The sequence below is a fragment of the Pyrus communis genome, chromosome 11, assembly GCF_963583255.1.
Source record: "Pyrus communis chromosome 11, drPyrComm1.1, whole genome shotgun sequence".
In the NCBI taxonomy this organism is placed as follows: domain Eukaryota; kingdom Viridiplantae; phylum Streptophyta; class Magnoliopsida; order Rosales; family Rosaceae; genus Pyrus; species Pyrus communis.
The window spans coordinates 1,540,884-1,561,153 of NC_084813.1; the positions used below are offsets into that span (position 1 = coordinate 1,540,884).

At 38.0% G+C, this 20,270-nt stretch overlaps 1 protein-coding gene across 1 annotated transcript; it reads left to right on the plus strand.

Annotated features, from left to right (window-relative positions):
- Nucleotides 1–16,282: 16,282 nt before the first annotated feature.
- LOC137709405 (peroxidase P7-like) lies at nucleotides 16,283–17,794 on the plus strand. The gene is made up of 3 exons (XM_068448499.1): nucleotides 16,283–16,525; nucleotides 16,630–16,821; nucleotides 17,011–17,794. The coding sequence occupies exons 1-3, from the start codon at nucleotides 16,322–16,324 to the stop codon at nucleotides 17,557–17,559; spliced, it is 945 nt and encodes a 314-aa protein (XP_068304600.1). The 5' UTR covers nucleotides 16,283–16,321; the 3' UTR covers nucleotides 17,560–17,794.
- The last annotated feature ends 2,476 nt before the right edge of the window (nucleotides 17,795–20,270 follow it).

Below are 20,270 nucleotides of genomic sequence, written 5' to 3' on the forward strand. Positions count from 1 at the left end.
GAATCTAGCGGGAAATGTGTGAGCTCATAACTGTGGACAAACCTTCCCCTTATAGGCTACCACCATTGGCTAATAAGGGAGAAGAATGGGCTAGATGAAGGAAGCCTGAACCAAAAAAGGAAACTTTCTTGGGCAATGATCGTAGCCCGATGTGGGAACCTCTTCATACCCTACCTAATAATAAGCTAACTAGCAACTCAGAGATAAGTTAGCTGAGTCGAGAAGGATGATAGTCTAGAATGCTCAACCTCAGGCTCGCCTGTTGTTCAGGATCACCTACCAGAAGTCATACCTAGAGTATATTGATGAGCAAAATCCTTTTCCCCTCAACTTCAAGCTGCCTGCTTTTCCCACTTTTAGTGGAGAAGATGGCAGTGTGTCCTCTAAAGATCACATTTTCAAGTTCTCCAACCATTGTGTGGCGTTTGAAGACAATCCTAACTACAAGTTACGATTGTTTGGGAACTCGTTGGTTGGTGTAGCATCTCAATGGTATTCCTTGTTGCCCCCCAATTCTATTGCTAACTGGGGGCAAATGGAGATGACTTTTCATAAACAGTTTTATAGGGTGGAGCCCGAGACGACTATCAATGATCTAGTGGAGGTGAAGCAATATGAACATGAATGTACAGAAGGTTTCATGATGAGGTTTAGAAAGACAAGGATGAGGTTCCAATTCCTTATCAATTATGTCCAACTTATATCCATTACTTAGAAGGCATTAACGTTGCCTTTGAGGAAAAAGTTTTATGATGTACAATTTAGTGAATTGCATGAGTTGGTGATTGCTACCACAAAGTATGAGAAGCTGTTGATTGAAGAATAACAAGTGAAACACTCATCCAATGTGCCTCATTTCTACAAAAATAAAGCTGCAATTCACCAAGAAGAGTTTGAAGAAGCAGAGCCAGAAGAAAATGATGGTCATGGAGGAGAGGGAATTGAGATATGTGCAGCAAAGATGAACACCCTTTTTTAAACCTTTACAGTGAAAGGTTTAGTCCAGCTAGTCAAAGATCAGAAGGTGGTGATGAATAATGGTGGGTTTGTCCTTATGAAGCCCTCTAAATACCAGAGTTATTCTTTTGATTTAACCAAGGCCTCAGAAATCTATGAGGAGTTAGTGCGGGCAAAAGTAATACCCGACAACACCAAGAAAATGCCTAAGCCAGAAGAATTAAGAGGAAAGAAGTATTGCAAGCTGCATTATACCTTCAACCATTCCATAACTAATTGTGTCCAGTTCAAGGATTGGGTACAAGACTTTATAGTTGCGGGGAAGTTGCTCTTGGAGAAACCCCAGGCTAATATGACGATTAACACGGATCCCTTCCCATAATCCTCAATAAACATGATTAACTTGACTTGCCTTGTAAACAATGACCTTTTAGTTCATAGTCTTGTATGTTCAAATGAAGGGAGTCAAAAGCCCTTTAAGTTACTTGTTTGGTTCCAGATAACATTTAATGAAAACATATCCATCAAGCTAACCAGATCTAAATGCAAATGAGACTCTTAAAATAGAAGAAAAAAAAAAGGTGGAAATAACTTGAATACATGCTGGATAATGTATTAATCAATAGATCTACTAATTTAGAAAGCAAACAAACAGCTTCAGGCAAGATTTCACCTTGTCTGGCAAGGTTAAACTTCTTGCAGTCACTTTTCTTTGAATTTACAAGGTTTGTATGCTAAAAAGGGATGGATGAGGGAATAGATACTAAAACACTAAGGGAGGTAGCAAAGCTTTTATATTAGACAAGAGATAGTTTTTTTAGGGAACTATCACTAAAGATGACTGAATCTGGGTTGATTTCATCTTTTGAATGCAAATTTGGGTTGAGAGCAGAGTTTGTAAGTTTGTTTGTTTAATTGGTTGAGTGTCCTTGTCCTCGTTGTCTCTTCTTCCTTTTATAGACAATTTGGCCCGAATGTTGTAGCTTTTGCTTGCTTGAAAGCACTTGGAAGGTAGTGGGTCATCAACTTTTTACTTGTGATGGCACTAAAAAGTGCTCTTTGGCAGATAGTAGGTTAGTCTCCATCACTTGTCACTTCGCCCATAGAAACGTGGCTTGTATTTTGGCTGAGAAAGCTTTAACTTACTCTGGGCTCGATGTTGGGCTTCGGGCAAGTCTCCCTTTTAGTTGGCATCCTTGGGTCTTCCTATATTAAAGCCTAATATTCCAATATTAACCCAAACAGTGCCCCCTTTAATCATTGTTGAGTCTGCAAATCGAGGTGTTAATGATGATTAAACAACCATCACACGTTTTTACTTGGGACTTGCACCAATTAAAATGGCCGTTGTTTAACAAAACATTTGCACTAACCCACGATTTCCAACATTAACTAACCGTTTACTATATAATCTTCACTTAAACCCTTCGGCCAAATACCTTAGCAATCTTAAACCTTCGAATCTCTAGAACTTCCCAGATTTCCAACTTTCCCATCACTCTTTAGTTCTCTACCCTTTCTTGTTTTCTGCCTTCGAATTTCTTCTGTCTTTTCTAAAATCATCCAATGGCACCCAAAGTTGTTTGAACTCAATCTTCATGCGAGACTGGTGAAGGGATTGCTACTATGTGTTGTTTGCTCAATGACCTTTATCGTCATTGGGCTAGCCTTCAGACCTTACTTTTGAGCTCAACGACCTTAGTCGGGTGGCCGCTTTCATCAACTCCTAAGCACTGGAGAATCGTAACACTGGGATTGTAGAAACTAGTTTCTACAACATTGGTTGTAGGAAGAAATGGCCGTGACTCGGCCTCCACCATTTCCCAAAATCCTAGTCTCATAGTCGTTTCCTCGTGGTAAACAGTTACTTGTTGATGCAAAGTGGATGGTATAGAGTGACTATGGTGAAGCCAATCTCTGCCAAGCAAAGCTTCATAAGTAGAACTACTATTCACCACAAAGAAAGCTAACATGATTTGCTTGGAACCCAAGTCAACCTCCAAAGGTAATATTCCATGAGTTCTGGTAATGGCTCCAGAAAATGTAGATAATGTCAAGTCAATAGGAGTAAGATCTTCTTCATTTCTTGCTAACTTCTTCATCTGTTTTAAAAGTATTACATTGACCACAGCTCTTCCATCAATCAAGACCCTCTTGAAGGGTACTCCCTCCAAATGAGCAGTTACATATATAGGCTTGAGATGGTTAGCTAGGGCCAAACTCTGGCGGCTGAAGACCATTTTATCTTAATACACCCTCTCGGGCTCTTTCTTTGCGAGCTCGGGTAAGCTTATTCTGGCCGATTCTCCTATTCCTGCTTCCTCAACACTAACACATGCCATCATAGGTTATGTTGCCAAGTAATCACCTTCCATCGTGAAAGGTTGATCATGCTTAGCGCAAAACATGGCAGACATAACATATGTCATGTTTACGTGGAAGTTGCTAGGTTCAGGTAAATCCTCATTCTTGCCCCTAATGTGGTCCATGTATTCATTTAGCAGACATGTGCTTCTTTTGGCAACATTAGCTCAGGCAACTTTTCTTCCTGAGTTATACCAAAGTTATGCACCTGCTCTGGGACTTCACAAGAGTATCAACCAACAATGGTGAGGGAATTTTCCTTTCAGGCGAGATAGTTCCAAAACATATTGGTTCTGGACTACATCTTGGGGTTAGCATCATTATCATATCCTCTTGAGCTCTCCTCAAGATTCTGTATTTTCCTTGATGAGGGCTTTGTAGCACATGATCTCCTTCTCATTCAGTCTTGTTATTAGCCTTTTATACTTCATTTTTACTTCTCCAGTGAAGTTAATTTCTTACCCCATTAGGTACTTTCTCAAACTTCTCATTTTCAGAGGTTTCTGATGTAGTGGGAACTTTCAGTGAGTTCATACAAGTCGGCCAAAATCCTTCTTAGTGATTGGGGATACTAGGTTCCTTGTTTTTCCTTTCATCCTGACATTACCACCTTCATAACTTAGCTAGGGAGGCTTAACCTCCACCCATCTTGGTATTTTGGTTTCTTTATCTTCCACCTCTTCTGAGGCTTCGTGGTTTCTGAATACCTCGGACAAGTTTTTCAGCTCAGAATCTCCTCTTAACCTTTGGAAAACATTTCTGGAGGTCTCATTCTCAGATGCCCGCATGATGCTTCCGCAGGCTTCTTGCTCTTCTTTCTCTCTTCTTCTGATTAATTCTTGATTAATAATAGCTCCTGATACTGGCACTTCTAGCTTACATTCACATTGGCACTTGCTACACAATACCAACCCTTTAACTATGGCTGCTTTAGGTTTCTCGGGCAACTTGATAGTTTATTATGTTGGTCTGTCAACTTGCCTTCTTTCTGCATTCACTTCCCAAGTGGCTTTTCCCTTCCCTTTCTCAGCCTAAGTCAGGTTAATCATGTTTATTGAGGCTTCTGGGAAGGGATCCGTGTTAATCGTCATATTAGCCTAGGGTTTCTCCAAGAGCAACTTCCCATTGACTATGAGGTCTTGTACACAATCCCTAAACTGGTCATAATTAGTTATGGAATGGTTGAAAGTATAATGCAGCTTGCAATACTTCTTTCCTCTTAATTCTTTTGGCTTAGGCATTTTCTTGGTGTTGTCAAGCATAATTACTTTTGCCCGCACTAACTCCTCATAGATTTCTGAGGCCTTGGTTAAATCAAAAGAATAACTTTGGTATTTAGAGGGCTTCATAGGGACAAACCCACCATCATTCATCACCACATTCTGATCTTTGACTAGCTAGACTAAACCCTTCACTGTAAAGGTTTAAAAAGAGTGTTCATCTTTGCTGCATATATCTCAATTCCCTCTCCTCCATGACCATCATTTTCTTCTGGCTCTGCTCCTTCAAACTTTTCTTGGTGAATTGTAGCTTTATTTTTGTAGAAATGAGGCATATTGGATGAGTGTTTCACTTGTTGTTCTTCAATCAACAACTTCTCATACTTTGTGGTAGCAATCACCAACTCTTGCAATTCACTAAATTGTATATCATAAAACTTTTTCCTCAAAGGCAGCCTTAATACCTTCTAAGTAATGGATATAAGCTGGGCATAATTGATAAGGAATTTGCACCTCATCCTTGTCTTTCTAAACCTCATCATGAAATCTTCTGTAAACTCATGTTCATATTGCTTCCCCTCCACTAGATCATTGATAGTCATCTCGAGCTCCACCCTATAAAACTGTTCATGAAAAGCCATCTCCATTTGCCCCAAGTTAGCAATAGAATTGGGGGGCAACAAGGAATACCACTAAGATGCTACGCCAACCAACGAGTTCCCAAACAATCTTAACTTGTAGTTAGGATTGTCTTCAAACGCCACACAATGGTTAGAGAACTTGAAAATGTGATCTCTAGAGGACACACTGCCATCTTCTCCACTAAAAGTGGGAGACGCAGACATCTTGAAGTTGAGGGGAAAAAGATTTTGCTCATCAATATACTCTGGGTATGGCTTTTGGTAGGTGATCCTAAACAGTAGGTGAGCCTGAGGTTGAGCATTCTAGACTATCATCATTCTCAACTCAGCTAACTTATCTCTGAGTTGCTGGTTAGCTGTATTATTAAGTGGGGTATGAGGAGGTTCCCACATCAGGCTACGATCATTGCCTGAGAAAGTTTCCTTTTTTGGTTCAGGCTTCATCCATCTAGCCCCTCATCCCTTATTAGCCAATGGTGGTAACATATAGGGGGAAAGTTTGTCCATAGTTGTGAGCTCACACATTTCCCATTAGATTCTCTGATTAATTGGGGCATCTCATACTTCTTCCTTTCTTACTCAGCCTGCCCCTACCATCTGGTGAGGATAATTGTGGGTCGAGCAACACTGTTTCCAGGATTTCTTCTAGTATTGACTGGTTGGCCCTAGGTCCTACTTTCTTCTTTCTTTTTTCATTTTCTTCCTCGAGAATGGGAAATAGGGGAATAGCTAGTTCCTTCTCAGGACTTGCCTCTATCATAATTTCTTAAGCATAATTGTCTTTTAGAGTAGAGTACTCCAGATCTAGTCTTCTCTGCACACTTCTGTTAGGGAGTGGAGTCTGCTCACTTCTCTTCTGGTCTCCAAAGAGATCTTCTCCATACTTTTCAGCACTTGCACCATGGTGTCTTGCAAGTCTTCATTGGTCACATTCCATCCCGACTTCTCAGATGAAGTCGGGATTCCCATAATAGCTGGTCCTCTTAGGAATGGAAATCTTCTGGATGATCTATCATGCTTGATCTTGGTAGATGTAAGGGTGGCCCATATTCTATGTTCCACCTGAAGGTTCTCTCCTTCCTCTTCCTTCTTGGCATATAAAACTAATGAGATCCCACCGAGCGTGCCAAAACTATGTTCGGGCAAAGATTTCTTTGGAGAAAGCTCCTCAGACCTCAGTACAGCTCCCTAAGGGATTGGCACTTTGGATGTGTAGTCGGGCTCTTGCTTGTTGATGTGCTATAAGAAGATAACAAAGTTAGTTTTGAAAGGTGCCTTTGTGGAGCCTTAGGTATAGGTCTTGAAGCTCCCAATCAAAACTAAGTGCTAGGCGTGCCACTATTATCTCAGTATTGCAGATGTAGAACAAATGTGTTTTAAGTCGATCACTTGTGCCCCAAGTTATTCAAACTTCTTGTTATCAAAGAATTGTCGTGGATGGGTTAAGTCCATATTAATTTTTTTCTTGCCTTGTAAACGAGGACTTTTTAGTTTATAGTCTTATATATTCAAATGAAGGGAGTCTAGAGCTCTTTAAATTACTTGTTTGGTTCTAGATAACATTTAATGAAAATGTATCCATCAAGCTAACCAAATCCAAATGCAAATGAGACTCTTAAAATAGAAGGAAAAAATAAAAAAGGGTGGAAATAACTTAAATACATGCTGGATAATGTATTAAGCAATAGATCTACTAATTTAGAAAGCAAACAAAGAGTTTTGGGCAAGATTTCACCTTGTCTGGCAAGGTTTAACTTCTTGCAGTCACTTTTCTTTGAATTTACAAGGTTTGTATGCTAAAAAGGGATGGATGATAAACAAGTTTACACGAGGGAATCGATACTACAACACTAAAGAAGGTAACAGAGCTCTTATACTGGACAAGAAATAGTTTTTTCAAGGAACTATCACTAAAAAGGACTGAGTCTGGGTTGATTTCAGATTTTGGATGCAAATCTGGCTTGAGAGCAGAGTTTGTAAGTTTGTTTGTTTAATTGGTTGAGTGTGCTTGTCCCTATTGTCTCTTCTTCCTTTTATAGACCATTTGGCCCGAATGCTGTAACTTTTGCACTTGCTTGAAATGACACGCCCCGACCCCGATATTCCCCGAATACCAAGGTAAGCACGTGCTGGCCAACACCCGAGGGTGATGAAAGCCATTTATTGAGTGCAAATGCTGAAAACAAGGGGTAAATAAGGTTTATAAATATAAAAGAATAATTAATATGCAAATAAGGACCGTGTTCAGAGCACACCTCTAATCTAGAACACTAAAGAAAATAATATAAAATTGAATGAAACAAAGGAGTGGGTCCTACACCGAGAGGACTCGAAGATGCCGATGCGGAAGTGCCTGGACGTCGGGATTGTATGCCTCGATTCTAAGTCCTGAAGGGGACTCAAAACAAACATGAGTGGACCAAGTTGATATATATATATATATATAATAAAACAGTTATCAACGTACTAATCCCTAGGTTTTATGAAAAAAAACAAATATAATGAGAAACATATGTTTTCCGAAATCTAGCATGTCGTGCAATGTCTCAAATCATAATTCGCATAAATAATAAACACTAGTGAATGTCCGATATAACACTTTAGGCCCCATGCCGACTCCCCGTCTCTGAGCAGACAGTCAGAGGAAAATACACTTCAGGCCCTTTGCCGGCTCCCCGTCTCTGAACAGACAGTCAGAGGAAAACACACTCCAGGCCCTATGCCAACACCAAACCGTCGCTCGGGACGGACCGGATCTATCCCTACGTCCCGTAGCGGAAAGGGCCACTAGGTAAGTACAAAACCAGTGAACATACCTATATTGAAAATCAACTTCATAGTATAAAATCATCCATCATTTATACTATAAAGAAGTGTTCTAAACATGTTCTAAATATCATATCGTCATCCATCAGATATTCTATAAGAACATTGGTTATAGGAAAAATAGTAATAATTCAAACTAGCCTCAGTAAGCATGTTATCTCAAAACGTTTCATAAAACATAATCGTAAAGTCATGCTTTTCTGTGTATGCAATTCTACCATTAAAACATGCATTTTTAGAAGGGGTCCACTCACAGTACTTCGCCGTCGAAAAGCCACGTCATCTAGCGAAGAAGGAAACGCCGCAGATAATCATTCCTAAGCACATAAAGGGTACACTTAGTCAAACTCTACTCAAACGATTGAATTTGGAAAAACGGACATCGGAAACGGGTTCAGAACGTCGAAATTAGCCTAGGAGAGGTCCCGCACGAAACCCAAAAAGTCAACGGTCAAAGTCAACGTTGACCGGTCAAAGTCAACGTTGACCGAGTCAACGGTCAGACCGGGTCCGGGTCAACAGGTCAAACGGGTCAGGGCCACGGGTCAACGGGTCAGGTTCACGGGTCACGGGTCACGGCTTTAGAGTTTGGGTTAGGGTAAATGGGTTTAGGTTTTAGGTGGGTTGGGTTTGGGCTTGAACCTCACGGCCCAATGGCCAAATTAAAAGGGTAATGGGTTTGGGCTTGTAACCAGGGTTTTGGGCTTGGCAGGAAAGGCCCAAAGGCCTTGGGTTTGGTGGTCGCCGAATTCCAAGGAGGGGGAAGGCCCAATTTCGACCGGAGAATTCCCAAGCTCCGTTGGAGCTCAAAACTCAACCAAAACATGTCATTCAATATACCAAATTGAAGCCCCGAAGGTAAGAAATCGAAATATACCCTTGGTTCCCGTCATAGTGGCCGGAGTTGGCCGGAAAACAGCCTGGAAGCCACGGGTGTCCGCCGGAAACTGGGTAAGATTCAAATGAGTGTAACTTCTTCAATACTCAATGAAATTGGGTAAAACAAAAAGGAAAGTTGTAGTACTCAGCGAGACGAAGAGATTGATACCTTGCACGCCAGCTAACTCGCCGTGTTTTGGCCGGAAATTGCCTCGAAAGGGGCGGTGCTCGCCGGAAAACTGGGAAATGTCTCCGAGGTGGTTTCTTCATGGTTTGACGTCCAAAACACAACCATGGGGTTAGAAAAGAGTTATAGGTGTGGGCATGGGTATGTGTGTGTGTGTTCTTGTCGGAGAAAATAGCACCGAGAGGGGGGATGAAGGAATCACAGAGGAGAAACAAGAGAGAAGAGAGACTTTTTCAGAAAAAAAAGAAAAGGGAAAGGGAACCGGGGGACAAAACAGGGGGGTGGGCCCCTTTTGCTCACCAATTAAGACTCAAAAACAATTTTAAAAAGAAGGGTATCCCTTAACTTAGTGAAAATATAAAAATACTCATTTTCTTACGTAAATCCCGGGACGGGTTGTTACATGAAAGCACTTGGAGGGTAGTAAGTCATCAACCTTTTACTTATGATGCCACTGGAAAGTGTTCTTTGGCAGATAGTAGGTTAGTCTCCATCACTTGTCACTTCGCCCATAAAAACGTGGCTTGTATTTTGGCTGAGAAGGCTTTAACTTGCTCTGGGCTCAATGCTAGGCTTCGGTAAGTCTCCCTTTTAGTTGGCATCCTTGGGTCTTCCTTTATTAAAACCCAATATTCTAATATTAACCCAAACACCTCATCTCCTTAGTGTAAATAATACAATTTGTTTAAAAAAAATAAAAATGAAGGCTTAAGGTTTGAGGAAAGAGGATAACAAAGGTCTTTGGTATGCATTTAAGCCCAACTTCGACACCTTAATTTTATGTTAGGCATTGCTACGATTAAGTTAGGTTGTGATGAGTTAAATGTCACCAAGTTGCTTCACGATGAGTTAGGCCGCACCAAGTTAGGCCCGATGATCGTTGGTTATGAATAGTTGGGAGGCCAAGTTGCCATTTAATTATGTGATTGATCAACTTGATCGTAAATGTGACATTGTGCTTAAATGCATATAAGTGCATTCAAGGCAAAATATGAAAAAATGAACGTGATGTTAATACAATAGTTTGAGCAACAGTTAAATGAAAGAGGAATTAAGCGCTAATTTTAAGGAAAAACTTGATATAAATCCAATTTTTTTAGCCAATAGTAGGAATAGTCTAATTTATTAAAATAAGTTCAATTCTTTAAATTTAATTATTTAATTATCAATAATTATCTATTCAATGATAAGATTTATTATAAAAATCAAATTTCTTCATAATTATCTCTTAGATTATTTCTTTTTTTTTTATATTTTTTTTTTTTTTTAATTTCTTGTTCTCCCTCCTGCTTTAAACCTCATTTATAGATTTTATTTTTAATTTTTATAATCATCCGATGTCACAGGTTAATTATTTTTATGTATCTATATGACTTTTTTTTTTTTATAATCAACGTGTCACAAATTCATGTGTCTTGCTTGTAGGTATATTATGTTTTTTTCTACCTTTTAGTTAGGGAAGGTGTTGCGTGGAAGGAGGAGGAGCATAAGCTGTTGTGTTGCGTGGAAGGAGGAGGAGCATAAGCTGTTCTTAGTGGATTAACTTCATACTTATTCATTTGATCATATGAAAACATGGGAACCTCACAAGTCATAACTTGACCATATATAAATGGTGCAATCTGGTAAATAAGTCAGTCTTTTCATTTTCTTTGTAGAAGGATAAAGATTTGAATGGAAGCAAAGGCACAGATAAAGATTGGAATGTGGAGAAGGATAAGGATAAGAAGAGTCAGTTCACTTTTCTCCCATGACGCTTCACTCTTTCCTCCCATGTCACTCTCTCCTCATCATTTTCAGAATGTAAAACCGTTTGTGCGACTCTAGAAATCAAGAGGAGGAAGAAGACATGATTTCCTCCCATGCTGTACAAAGACATGATTTTTCTACGTACTCTATGTATTCCTCTGTTTGTTAAGTAAACATGCAAACATCACAACCAAAAAACATTTTTAATCTTCAATTAATATCACAATCCCCATTTTCCCCAAAGCACTTATGGCTTAGATAATTATTTTTGTCCTCTATTCAACATATGTTCTTACATGATTATTATAATTTTGTGTATTTTGGATTGTGAATGTTCATATTATAAATCTCAATTATAAGAAGGCTGACTTCATTTTTACATTTGTAATCGGTTTCATTTTCTCCCCGGTGATGTGGTAGAAATTAGCACACAAATTAAACCCTATAATTTAGACAATTGTAGTATAGGCCGGGGATTAGGAGGGATGCTAATCAACACAAATTAAACTTAAAAGCTGAAAACTAAGCTAGACTAACACAAAATAAGAACTGAGGGGGATTTTTGACGAATTTTAAGAAACAAAAGTAAATAGCAGCAACTAAATTGAGTTGAAGAAAGGTTGATGAGATAATAGTGTTACCGTACAATCATCCCATCATTCCAAAGTGATAATGGTGTTATCGCATGCCATATTGTCATATTGCCACATTTGTTGAATAATTTAGGAGCATATATTCCATCCAATTTGCACATATGTGAGTAATCTCTCATACATTTTTTACTATTTTTTCTTTAAAACAACAACGAAGATAAAATGGAAAAACATATACTATTTATAAATAAAAAAAATATGAAAATATGACATGTAATTTGATTTCTAAATACATATTGACAACCCTTAATGTCCTTAAATCAAAATGTTTCAGATTCATAAGTTTTCAATCAAAGTTAGAGGCTAGGTAGGGATGAACTCCTAATATATGAAGCAAAGCAAAATATGGACAACATGTACATATGTGAACATAGCGGCTACATGTGAAATCAAGACCATGCTTGCCACCCATTTGCTTGCACTTGATGCTTTAGATTTTCATGGTTAATCTGCAAGCAATGATAATAAAATAAGAAGTCTAACTATAATGCACAATCCCAACTATAAAGACTGTAAGCAACTTAACCTAAATACCTTTAAGTTTGACAATTTTCTCATGGCAATACTTTTACTCCAGTTACTTGTAGAATACTAAAAGATAAATATATTTGTCAAGTTTGAGGTAACAAATTGTAACCATATTTACAAAATTAAATAATAAGAAATATTACCTTAATCTTGTACTTCAACCTTTGTACTTTGAGACGGGTGTGATGCTTGTAAAACTGACAAAAAATGCAATTATATTTATATTTGAAAATTGAATGCAATTTGAATTTATAGTATATTTTTGTATGAAAATAAGAGAAGACTTACCGTATTTAGAAAAGTTGTTTGGCCACTGTTAATTTTTTTTCTGCACCCATAAATTGTTTTATTTTATTTTATAATTTGAGATAATTAATTTGTAGAATGATATAGAGAATGCCAGTAAAAATAAATAGGTAAGAAATGGTGTTGTACCTAATTTGTTGGACTTTGTTCCAAATACGTATGATATGAGGAGTTGTTGAAGGTTTTAATTCTTCCACAGCCTTTTTCATGCGCCACCTATATATTGAAGGTATATATAATGTTAGATTTCTTGTAACAAATTTGTATATAATTTAGGATACATACTGCTCATGCTTCTTCTTTTTCCACTCTTTGAGAATCAGTTGGCTTAGGTCAGTAGTTTTTACTCCGACAGATATCTCCTAACCAGGTGTAAAAATAGAGACACGTCTGTTTGAGATATTATCACTAGGTTCCTTCTTCATTTTTTGTGGGTATTCTTGTAAATATCCTAAGAATGAAAACAAATAATTTTTAAAATTACCATAGCACACGTATAGCACATTAAGATAATCAAAAGTGAAACTCATAATCTGACCGAAATTTTAAAAAACACACAATGAAGATTTCAAAGGAAGAAGTTAAAGGAACCCATATGAAGCTAAACCTGGATATACATACACATATTTCTTTCGACACAGAGGTATACAAAAACCAACCTACCTATAAACTCCTATGTATCAATAAACTGTACCCGACACCAATGGGCCACCAGTCTCAGGACAATGAAGCTGAAGCCGCCAATCTCCGGTGGGATGAAAACTCAGGATGAAAAGTAGGTTCCTAAAGCTGTAAACATCTTTAAAATGAAACGGTGGGAGAATTTGACTAATCTTGCCTTTTTTGCAGATTTTCTTTCCTTATTCTTCCATAAAGATTCCAAATCTTATAAATTCACCACCCAAAACGAAGTACTAATCGTAGTAGTACATTACACAAAATTCCATTGAATTAACCAAATCAAAAAATAAAATCCAAGATTATAAGTTCATAACCAACAACCAATCATCACGAACAAACCCCGTCAAGCCCAAGCTCAAATACAAACGCCACTAACATAATCACCCACAATTCATTACAGTAAACACAAAACCCGCCAAGAAATTACCTTCAGAAAACTTTTAATCCGAAACCAAGAAATTAACTACCAAGGAATTGCTGTAAAACCACTTACAGAAAACTTTAATCCGATAAATCATCTGAAACCAGGGCTCGGCTCAAAATATAAAAAACTTCAAAATTAACCAAAAATTATTTATTAGACTATCCGAAAACACAATTCAGACCAAACAGGAAAGAAGAAGAAAACAAAACAGTCGGAACCTAACGGCGTCAAAGATGGAAACCAGATAGTCATTTAACAGAAACTTCAGGTCCCTCAAGAACCTAAAAAGATGAGGAGAGAGTGACATGGGAGATGTAAATAAAGCACAAAATAAAAGAACCTAAAAAGAACAAATTGAAATTGTTTTGCTGGAGCCCGGAGGAGAAGATGAAATTGGCGAAAAATCAACAAGAACTGGTCATTCGATAAAGTAGGTGATACTATTTTTTTTTCTTTCAGTTAATTGAGTTTAATTCCTCCTCCATAGTTCTCAATTATTAAACTTTTGTATTTTGTTCTCTATCACAGTGCTCCTTATTCCTTAATATTGATCTTCTCATGCATTTTCACAGAATTATTAAATTGAAGTTCTTCTACAAATCAGTCTCTGGAATTAGCAGTTGCCAATTGGTTTTATTAATCGTCTTCACTCTCAGGCCATTAATTTTACTTTCCATATTTCACCTACCTTTCACATATCTGATATGGAATTAAATTATCTCAATTTGTTCATTTATTTTGGATTAATTATTTTTACTTGACTAATTGTTGCATTGGTTGGCTTTTAATATGGGAAGGTGTTGCGTGGAAGGAGGAGGAGCATAAGCTGTTCTTAGTGGATTAACTTCATACTTATTCATTTGATCATATGAAAACATGGGAACCTCACAAGTCATAACTTGACCATATATAAATGGTGCAATCTGGTAAATAAGTCAGTCTTTTCATTTTCTTTGTAGAAGGATAAAGATTTGAATGGAAGCAAAGGCACAGATAAAGATTGGAATGTGGAGAAGGATAAGGATAAGAAGAGTCAGTTCACTTTTCTCCCATGACGCTTCACTCTTTCCTCCCATGTCACTCTCTCCCAAACACCTCATCTCCTTAGTGTAAATAATACAATTTGTTTAAAAAAAATAAAAATGAAGGCTTAAGGTTTGAGGAAAGAGGATAACAAAGGTCTTTGGTATGCATTTAAGCCCAACTTCGACACCTTAATTTTATGTTAGGCATTGCTACGATTAAGTTAGGTTGTGATGAGTTAAATGTCACCAAGTTGCTTCACGATGAGTTAGGCCGCACCAAGTTAGGCCCGATGATCGTTGGTTATGAATAGTTGGGAGGCCAAGTTGCCATTTAATTATGTGATTGATCAACTTGATCGTAAATGTGACATTGTGCTTAAATGCATATAAGTGCATTCAAGGCAAAATATGAAAAAATGAACGTGATGTTAATACAATAGTTTGAGCAACATTTAAATGAAGGAGGAATTAAGCGCTAATTTTAAGGAAAAACTTGATATAAATCCAATTTTTTTAGCCAATAGTAGGAATAGTCTAATTTATTAAAATAAGTTCAATTCTTTAAATTTAATTATTTAATTATCAATAATTATCTATTCAATGATAAGATTTATTATAAAAATCAAATTTCTTCATAATTATCTCTTAGATTATTTCTTTTTTTTTATTTATTTATTTATTTTTTTAATTTCTTGTTCTCCCTCTTGCTTTAAACCTCATTTATAGATTTTATTTTTAATTTTTATAATCATCCGATGTCACAGGTTAATTATTTTTATGTATCTATACAACAACAACAACAACCACCCTGGACTCAACAACTAACTCTTCAAAATAGATTTTATCGATGGGGCAGCAACTTTCGTAGCTCAAAGCTCCCTAAATTTTGTGGATGGTATTGATATGTATCGGTGGCCTAATATTTGATTATCCCATTTAATTTTGTGAAATGGGTAGCTTAATTAAATAAAGTCACACTATTTCATCCAGGTAATGCTAGGTGGACGAATATTTTTAAACTAAATTTGTAAACCAAATTATATGGTAGTTGATGATTGAATTATTACTTAAATCTCACAAAATAACCAAAATGATTGATGGTGGACAAAATTTAAGGACCACTTCTATCAATTTCAAATCTTAAGAACCAAAGAGGAGTTATGCCAATCCTTGAAACCATTTTTATAATCCTCATATTTTGTCCAATGTTACACTTTGATAGAAAAACAAATAGAATTCATAATAAGAGCTGAAGTGAGACACAAGATAAATACGAGATTTTAGAAAATTAAAAAGCATATTGCAAGACTAATGTAAGAATAGCGTCAATTAGAGAAATAATTTAAATGTAGTTTACAAAATTTCGTTTTTATAGCATACCCATATACAAAGAAAGATAAACAGAACAGCCCCGACATGGAGCAACCGGACTCTAAGAGATATTTTAAAATTTAAGACTTTGCTAAGAAGATAAAGAAGTTATTCGAATTAATTATTTTTTGTCCTTTTTTTTTTTTTTTCAATCAATATTTTTTGTGTCTTATTGGAGTTTGATGATGTTCCTTCCATACCTTTCCGTAACAAAGTTTGAAATACAATTCCAACCAACTGCAGAAAGTCTTTCTCAAATAACCACCACGGGGCCAGCAGGGGATAAATTTCAAATCCGTATTGCACATGGCACATTTTGAATTCAATTGCTGACAGAACCGCAAGATGGTGGGCAAAAAGAAAAAAAAAAAAAAAGAAACAAAAAAGTCTTTCTCCAATCTCTCCATGCATGCACAATCACAATTCACGAAATTACGCACTCTATATATAGACAGTATTTGTTCACTTCTTCCTTACATTACAACGGACGTCTTCAGCTAATATATTATCATGGCCTCTGTATCCTACTTCTTCATTTTAGTAGTCTTCATCTTTGGCTGCTGCAGCAATGCACAGCTCTCTCCCAAATTCTACGCCTCAACTTGCCCAAACCTCGAGACCATCGTGCGCAGAGCTATGACTGAATCCGTTATTAAAGAGTTACGGATCGGTGCCTCTATCCTTCGCTTGTTCTTCCACGATTGCTTTGTCAATGTGAGATCATCGATCTATATATATACACACTACACAAATGCTATATGTGTTAATTGAACTGGTATTTCATGTTAACAGTGTGCATTTTGATTATTTTCTTCTAGGGTTGCGACGCTTCCATACTGTTGGACGACACGCCCACCTTCACAGGCGAAAAGAATGCGTTCCCAAACCAGAACTCAGCTAGGGGCTTTGAAGTGATCGACACCATTAAAACCCGTGTGGAAGCAGCTTGCAGTTCTACTGTATCTTGCGCAGATATTTTAGCACTTGCGGCACGAGACGGAGTAGTGTTGGTGAGTAGACTCCTCACTATTTTCTCGTCTCTACAAAATTTAATCGGAAACTGGATCTAAGAAAAGTGTAGACATACTTGTTAATGCTTACGGGCAAAAGAGATTTCAGATCAAAGCCCTGATTAGGTGACATCTTACATACAGGCTATATTGTTAAGTACGTATTTTCTAATTGCTGTATATGTGCAGCTTGGAGGACCCAACTGGACGGTACCACTCGGCCGAAGAGATGCAAGAACAGCAAGCCAAAGTGACGCCAACACCCAAATGCCAGGCCTGTTCTCTGACATCGCAACCCTGACCGCCATCTTTGCAAGCAAAGGCTTAGATGCCGAGGACATGACCGTGCTCGTTGGTGCCCACACACTTGGCTACGCTCAGTGTGCAACTTTCAGGAGCCACATATACAATGATACCAACATAAACCCCATTTTTGCAAATTTTCGGAAGATCGGTTGTCCAACTTCTGGTGGAGACAGCAATCTAGCCCCCTTTGATGCAACACCAGTTACTTTCGACAATGAGTACTACAAGACCCTTGTTGGTCGTCGCGGTCTTCTTTATTCGGATCAGGAGTTCTTTAATAATGGGACTCAGGATTCATTGGTTACAACTTATAGTAGGGACAATGCAGCCTGGAGAAGCGACTTTGCTGAGTCCATGGTGAAGATGGGCAACATTAGTCCTCTAACTGGGACACAAGGAGAGATCAGAGGGAATTGCAGATTCCGAAATTAAACATATATAACTATAACCATAAACAAAGTTTACAATAACTGTGAAGTTAAGTAACTGGAAAATGTTATTAAGTTTCCCTAGTTTGATTGAAGAAGTCTTGTAAGGAAGTGCTCAGCAAGATCATGCAATTCAAGTTTAGTGCACGATTTGTGTAAAATTTCCTTTGTAATGAAGAAGGTACGTGATAATTAAATTAAGAAATAATTTACATTTATGTGTTTATTTGATAAAGAAATCCATGCTTTCCAAATATTTCTATGGTTTGAAATATGTTTGTGATTTATTTCATTTCTTGTTGGAAAATCAATCCAATTAATTAGAAGTGTCAAACAGGCTAATCTGACTATTTAAAGTCGGTCCAAGCCTGTTTGGCCATATTCAGGTCAACCCACTTAATAAATAGGAGCAGACTAATAATGTTTTGTGTAAGAGTTTAAGACTATCTCCCTCTGTTGATGGCAATGCCAACATCCTTTTTAACATATCCGGTAACTTTCAATTAACCTCATCAAAATGATTTTTTTTTGGTAAACAACGGGGCTAAATTCCCTACTAAAAAGCAAAACATCACTGAGTTCTAGAAAGCCCAACATCAAGGGATGTCTACAAGAGGCAGCCACTGTGTCGTAGCCAAATTGCAATATGTTTGGCGCTAGGAGTCATAATTAGGTATTCTGGCCTCTAATAACTCCAAACGTTAACAATCATGTTGGTGCTTTATGTCAAAGAGGCCTCTTTGAAACTGATTTTGTGTATGTCTTCCCTCTTGTAATGCGATTTGTAGATAAAATCATTTTTGTTGATATCTTGCTTCAAAGCTATCATTTTGATTGATCATAAGATACCACCGGGGTGCCAAATTATGTCGCTATTTTTAGGAAAAGCCACAACCAAACAATTTGGTCCCTTTTGGATTTAGGGTGCATGAGCGTGCCACCACCAGTTCGTGCCTTGGTCTACATGAACTAAATGCCCCTTGGTCCTTACTTCGACTAAGCTTTGTGTGGCCAAACAAAGAACCTCGTCCGTAGGAGACTAGGACTGGTTTATTTTTCTACCCTTGGGGAAAAAACCTTGATGGACAACCAAGAAACGGAAAAAACTTAAAAGATTGAAGTATCCTTGTGGAGGAAATTAATTGATAGGATTTTTCGTACCTGCGCAAAGAGGGGAAAAATCTCGCAAAATACTTGCAAGAAAACAAGGTGGTTGTAGTAAGAATGCTCATGTAAAGTCGTTCTCACGGGTTTTTTGTTGTTGTTAGATGATAACTTTTATTAAATCCTAATAAAAATATTTACATCTTCAGCAAAAATATTAAATAAAAACTCCGGACTAATAGCATCCCAACAGAAAGCACTTCCATGCGAGGCAACGTATGAGGCTACAACATGAGTAGCGGCATTTCCATTCCGCTTGACAAACACAAACCTCACTCCTCTTAATTGAGACGTCAGGTGACCAATATCATGGATAAAACACTCCAAAATAGCATCTACCACATACTCCCCATTAAGCATACTAATTATCACCTGAGAGTCAGACTCAATCTCCACTTCATCACAACCCATCTCAATACATACCATTAACCCCACACGAATCGTAGTAGCTTCTGCCATTGCCACATTATTGAAAAATAGGTCTCCTTCCCCACCTGCCGCTTGCAGCAATTCGGCAAAGTCCCTCATAACCCATCTATATCTTCCTTTGGGTGTCTTCCCACACCATGCACCATCACAATTAATCTGAAGCACACCATAATTGGGCTACCTCCATCGAACTAATTGTCGAGCAAAGATAGCTTCATCACCATCCTCTTAGAATTATGGCATGCTCTGAATTTAATAAGTTGATGTCTCACCAAATTAACCCCTTCCATGGGCTTAGTCAACACTCCTTTAAACACCATCTCATTTCAACTCTTCCAAATTCTCAATATAATAAAAACAAACTCCTGCAAAAACTTATCTTGTCTATCTTCATCACGAAATCGAGCACATAACCGCTGCCAAGACTCACAAAAATCCTGCCCCATTATAGACTTCATGTCTAGCAGCAAAGAGCAGCAATACCACAACATACTGCTGAACTCGCATTAAAAAAAAAAAAATTGTTGCTCCACACATAACACATGAACTGTCTACTCTAGGGGTAGTGGATTCCCAGTCAAATTTGCACTAGACCGAGTTCGGATTCGAGTTCGAAATCGAATCAGGACAGGAAGAGGGCACCGTCATAAACAAATAAGAAAACTGGAGCGATGAAATCGATCAACTTCCAGTATCCCATTCTCATCTGCAATTATCGAACCACATCGACATCACCCCATACAAGGCTCCAAGCTCTTTCCTTAGTCGCTGCGAGGAAATCCTGCAAGCGTCCATCCTCAGATCAACAACTACAGCCACAATGTCCCTCACGATGAACCAGTCTTGGTTGCATTTCACCGGGTACACGTCCTGGTAGTGGGAGTCGTAGTTGTGGGACTGGATTGCCAGATCGAAGACGTCTTGGAGCTACTCGAGCCGGTTCTTGAGCATATGGGGCAGGCGAACAATGAACGGTAGCTACAACCCGAGCCCGCAGTCCGATTTTGAATCCGAAACCTTCTTCACGATCTTCAGCAGATCAATTTCCTGGTGTGGTAGAGTCGTCCTCCCGTGAGGACGGACAACAATGTTGCCGGAGGAATTGAGCATGAGAAGACTAAT

Coding starts and splice junctions, on each gene's coding strand:
- LOC137709405 (XM_068448499.1), top strand. CDS start 16,322: ATGGCCTCTGTATCCTACTTCTTCATTTTAGTAGTCTTCATCTTTGGC. Junction 16,526..16,629: donor TCCACGATTGCTTTGTCAAT/GTGAGATCATCG, acceptor ATTTTCTTCTAG/GGTTGCGACGCTTCCATACT. Junction 16,822..17,010: donor CACGAGACGGAGTAGTGTTG/GTGAGTAGACTC, acceptor GTATATGTGCAG/CTTGGAGGACCCAACTGGAC.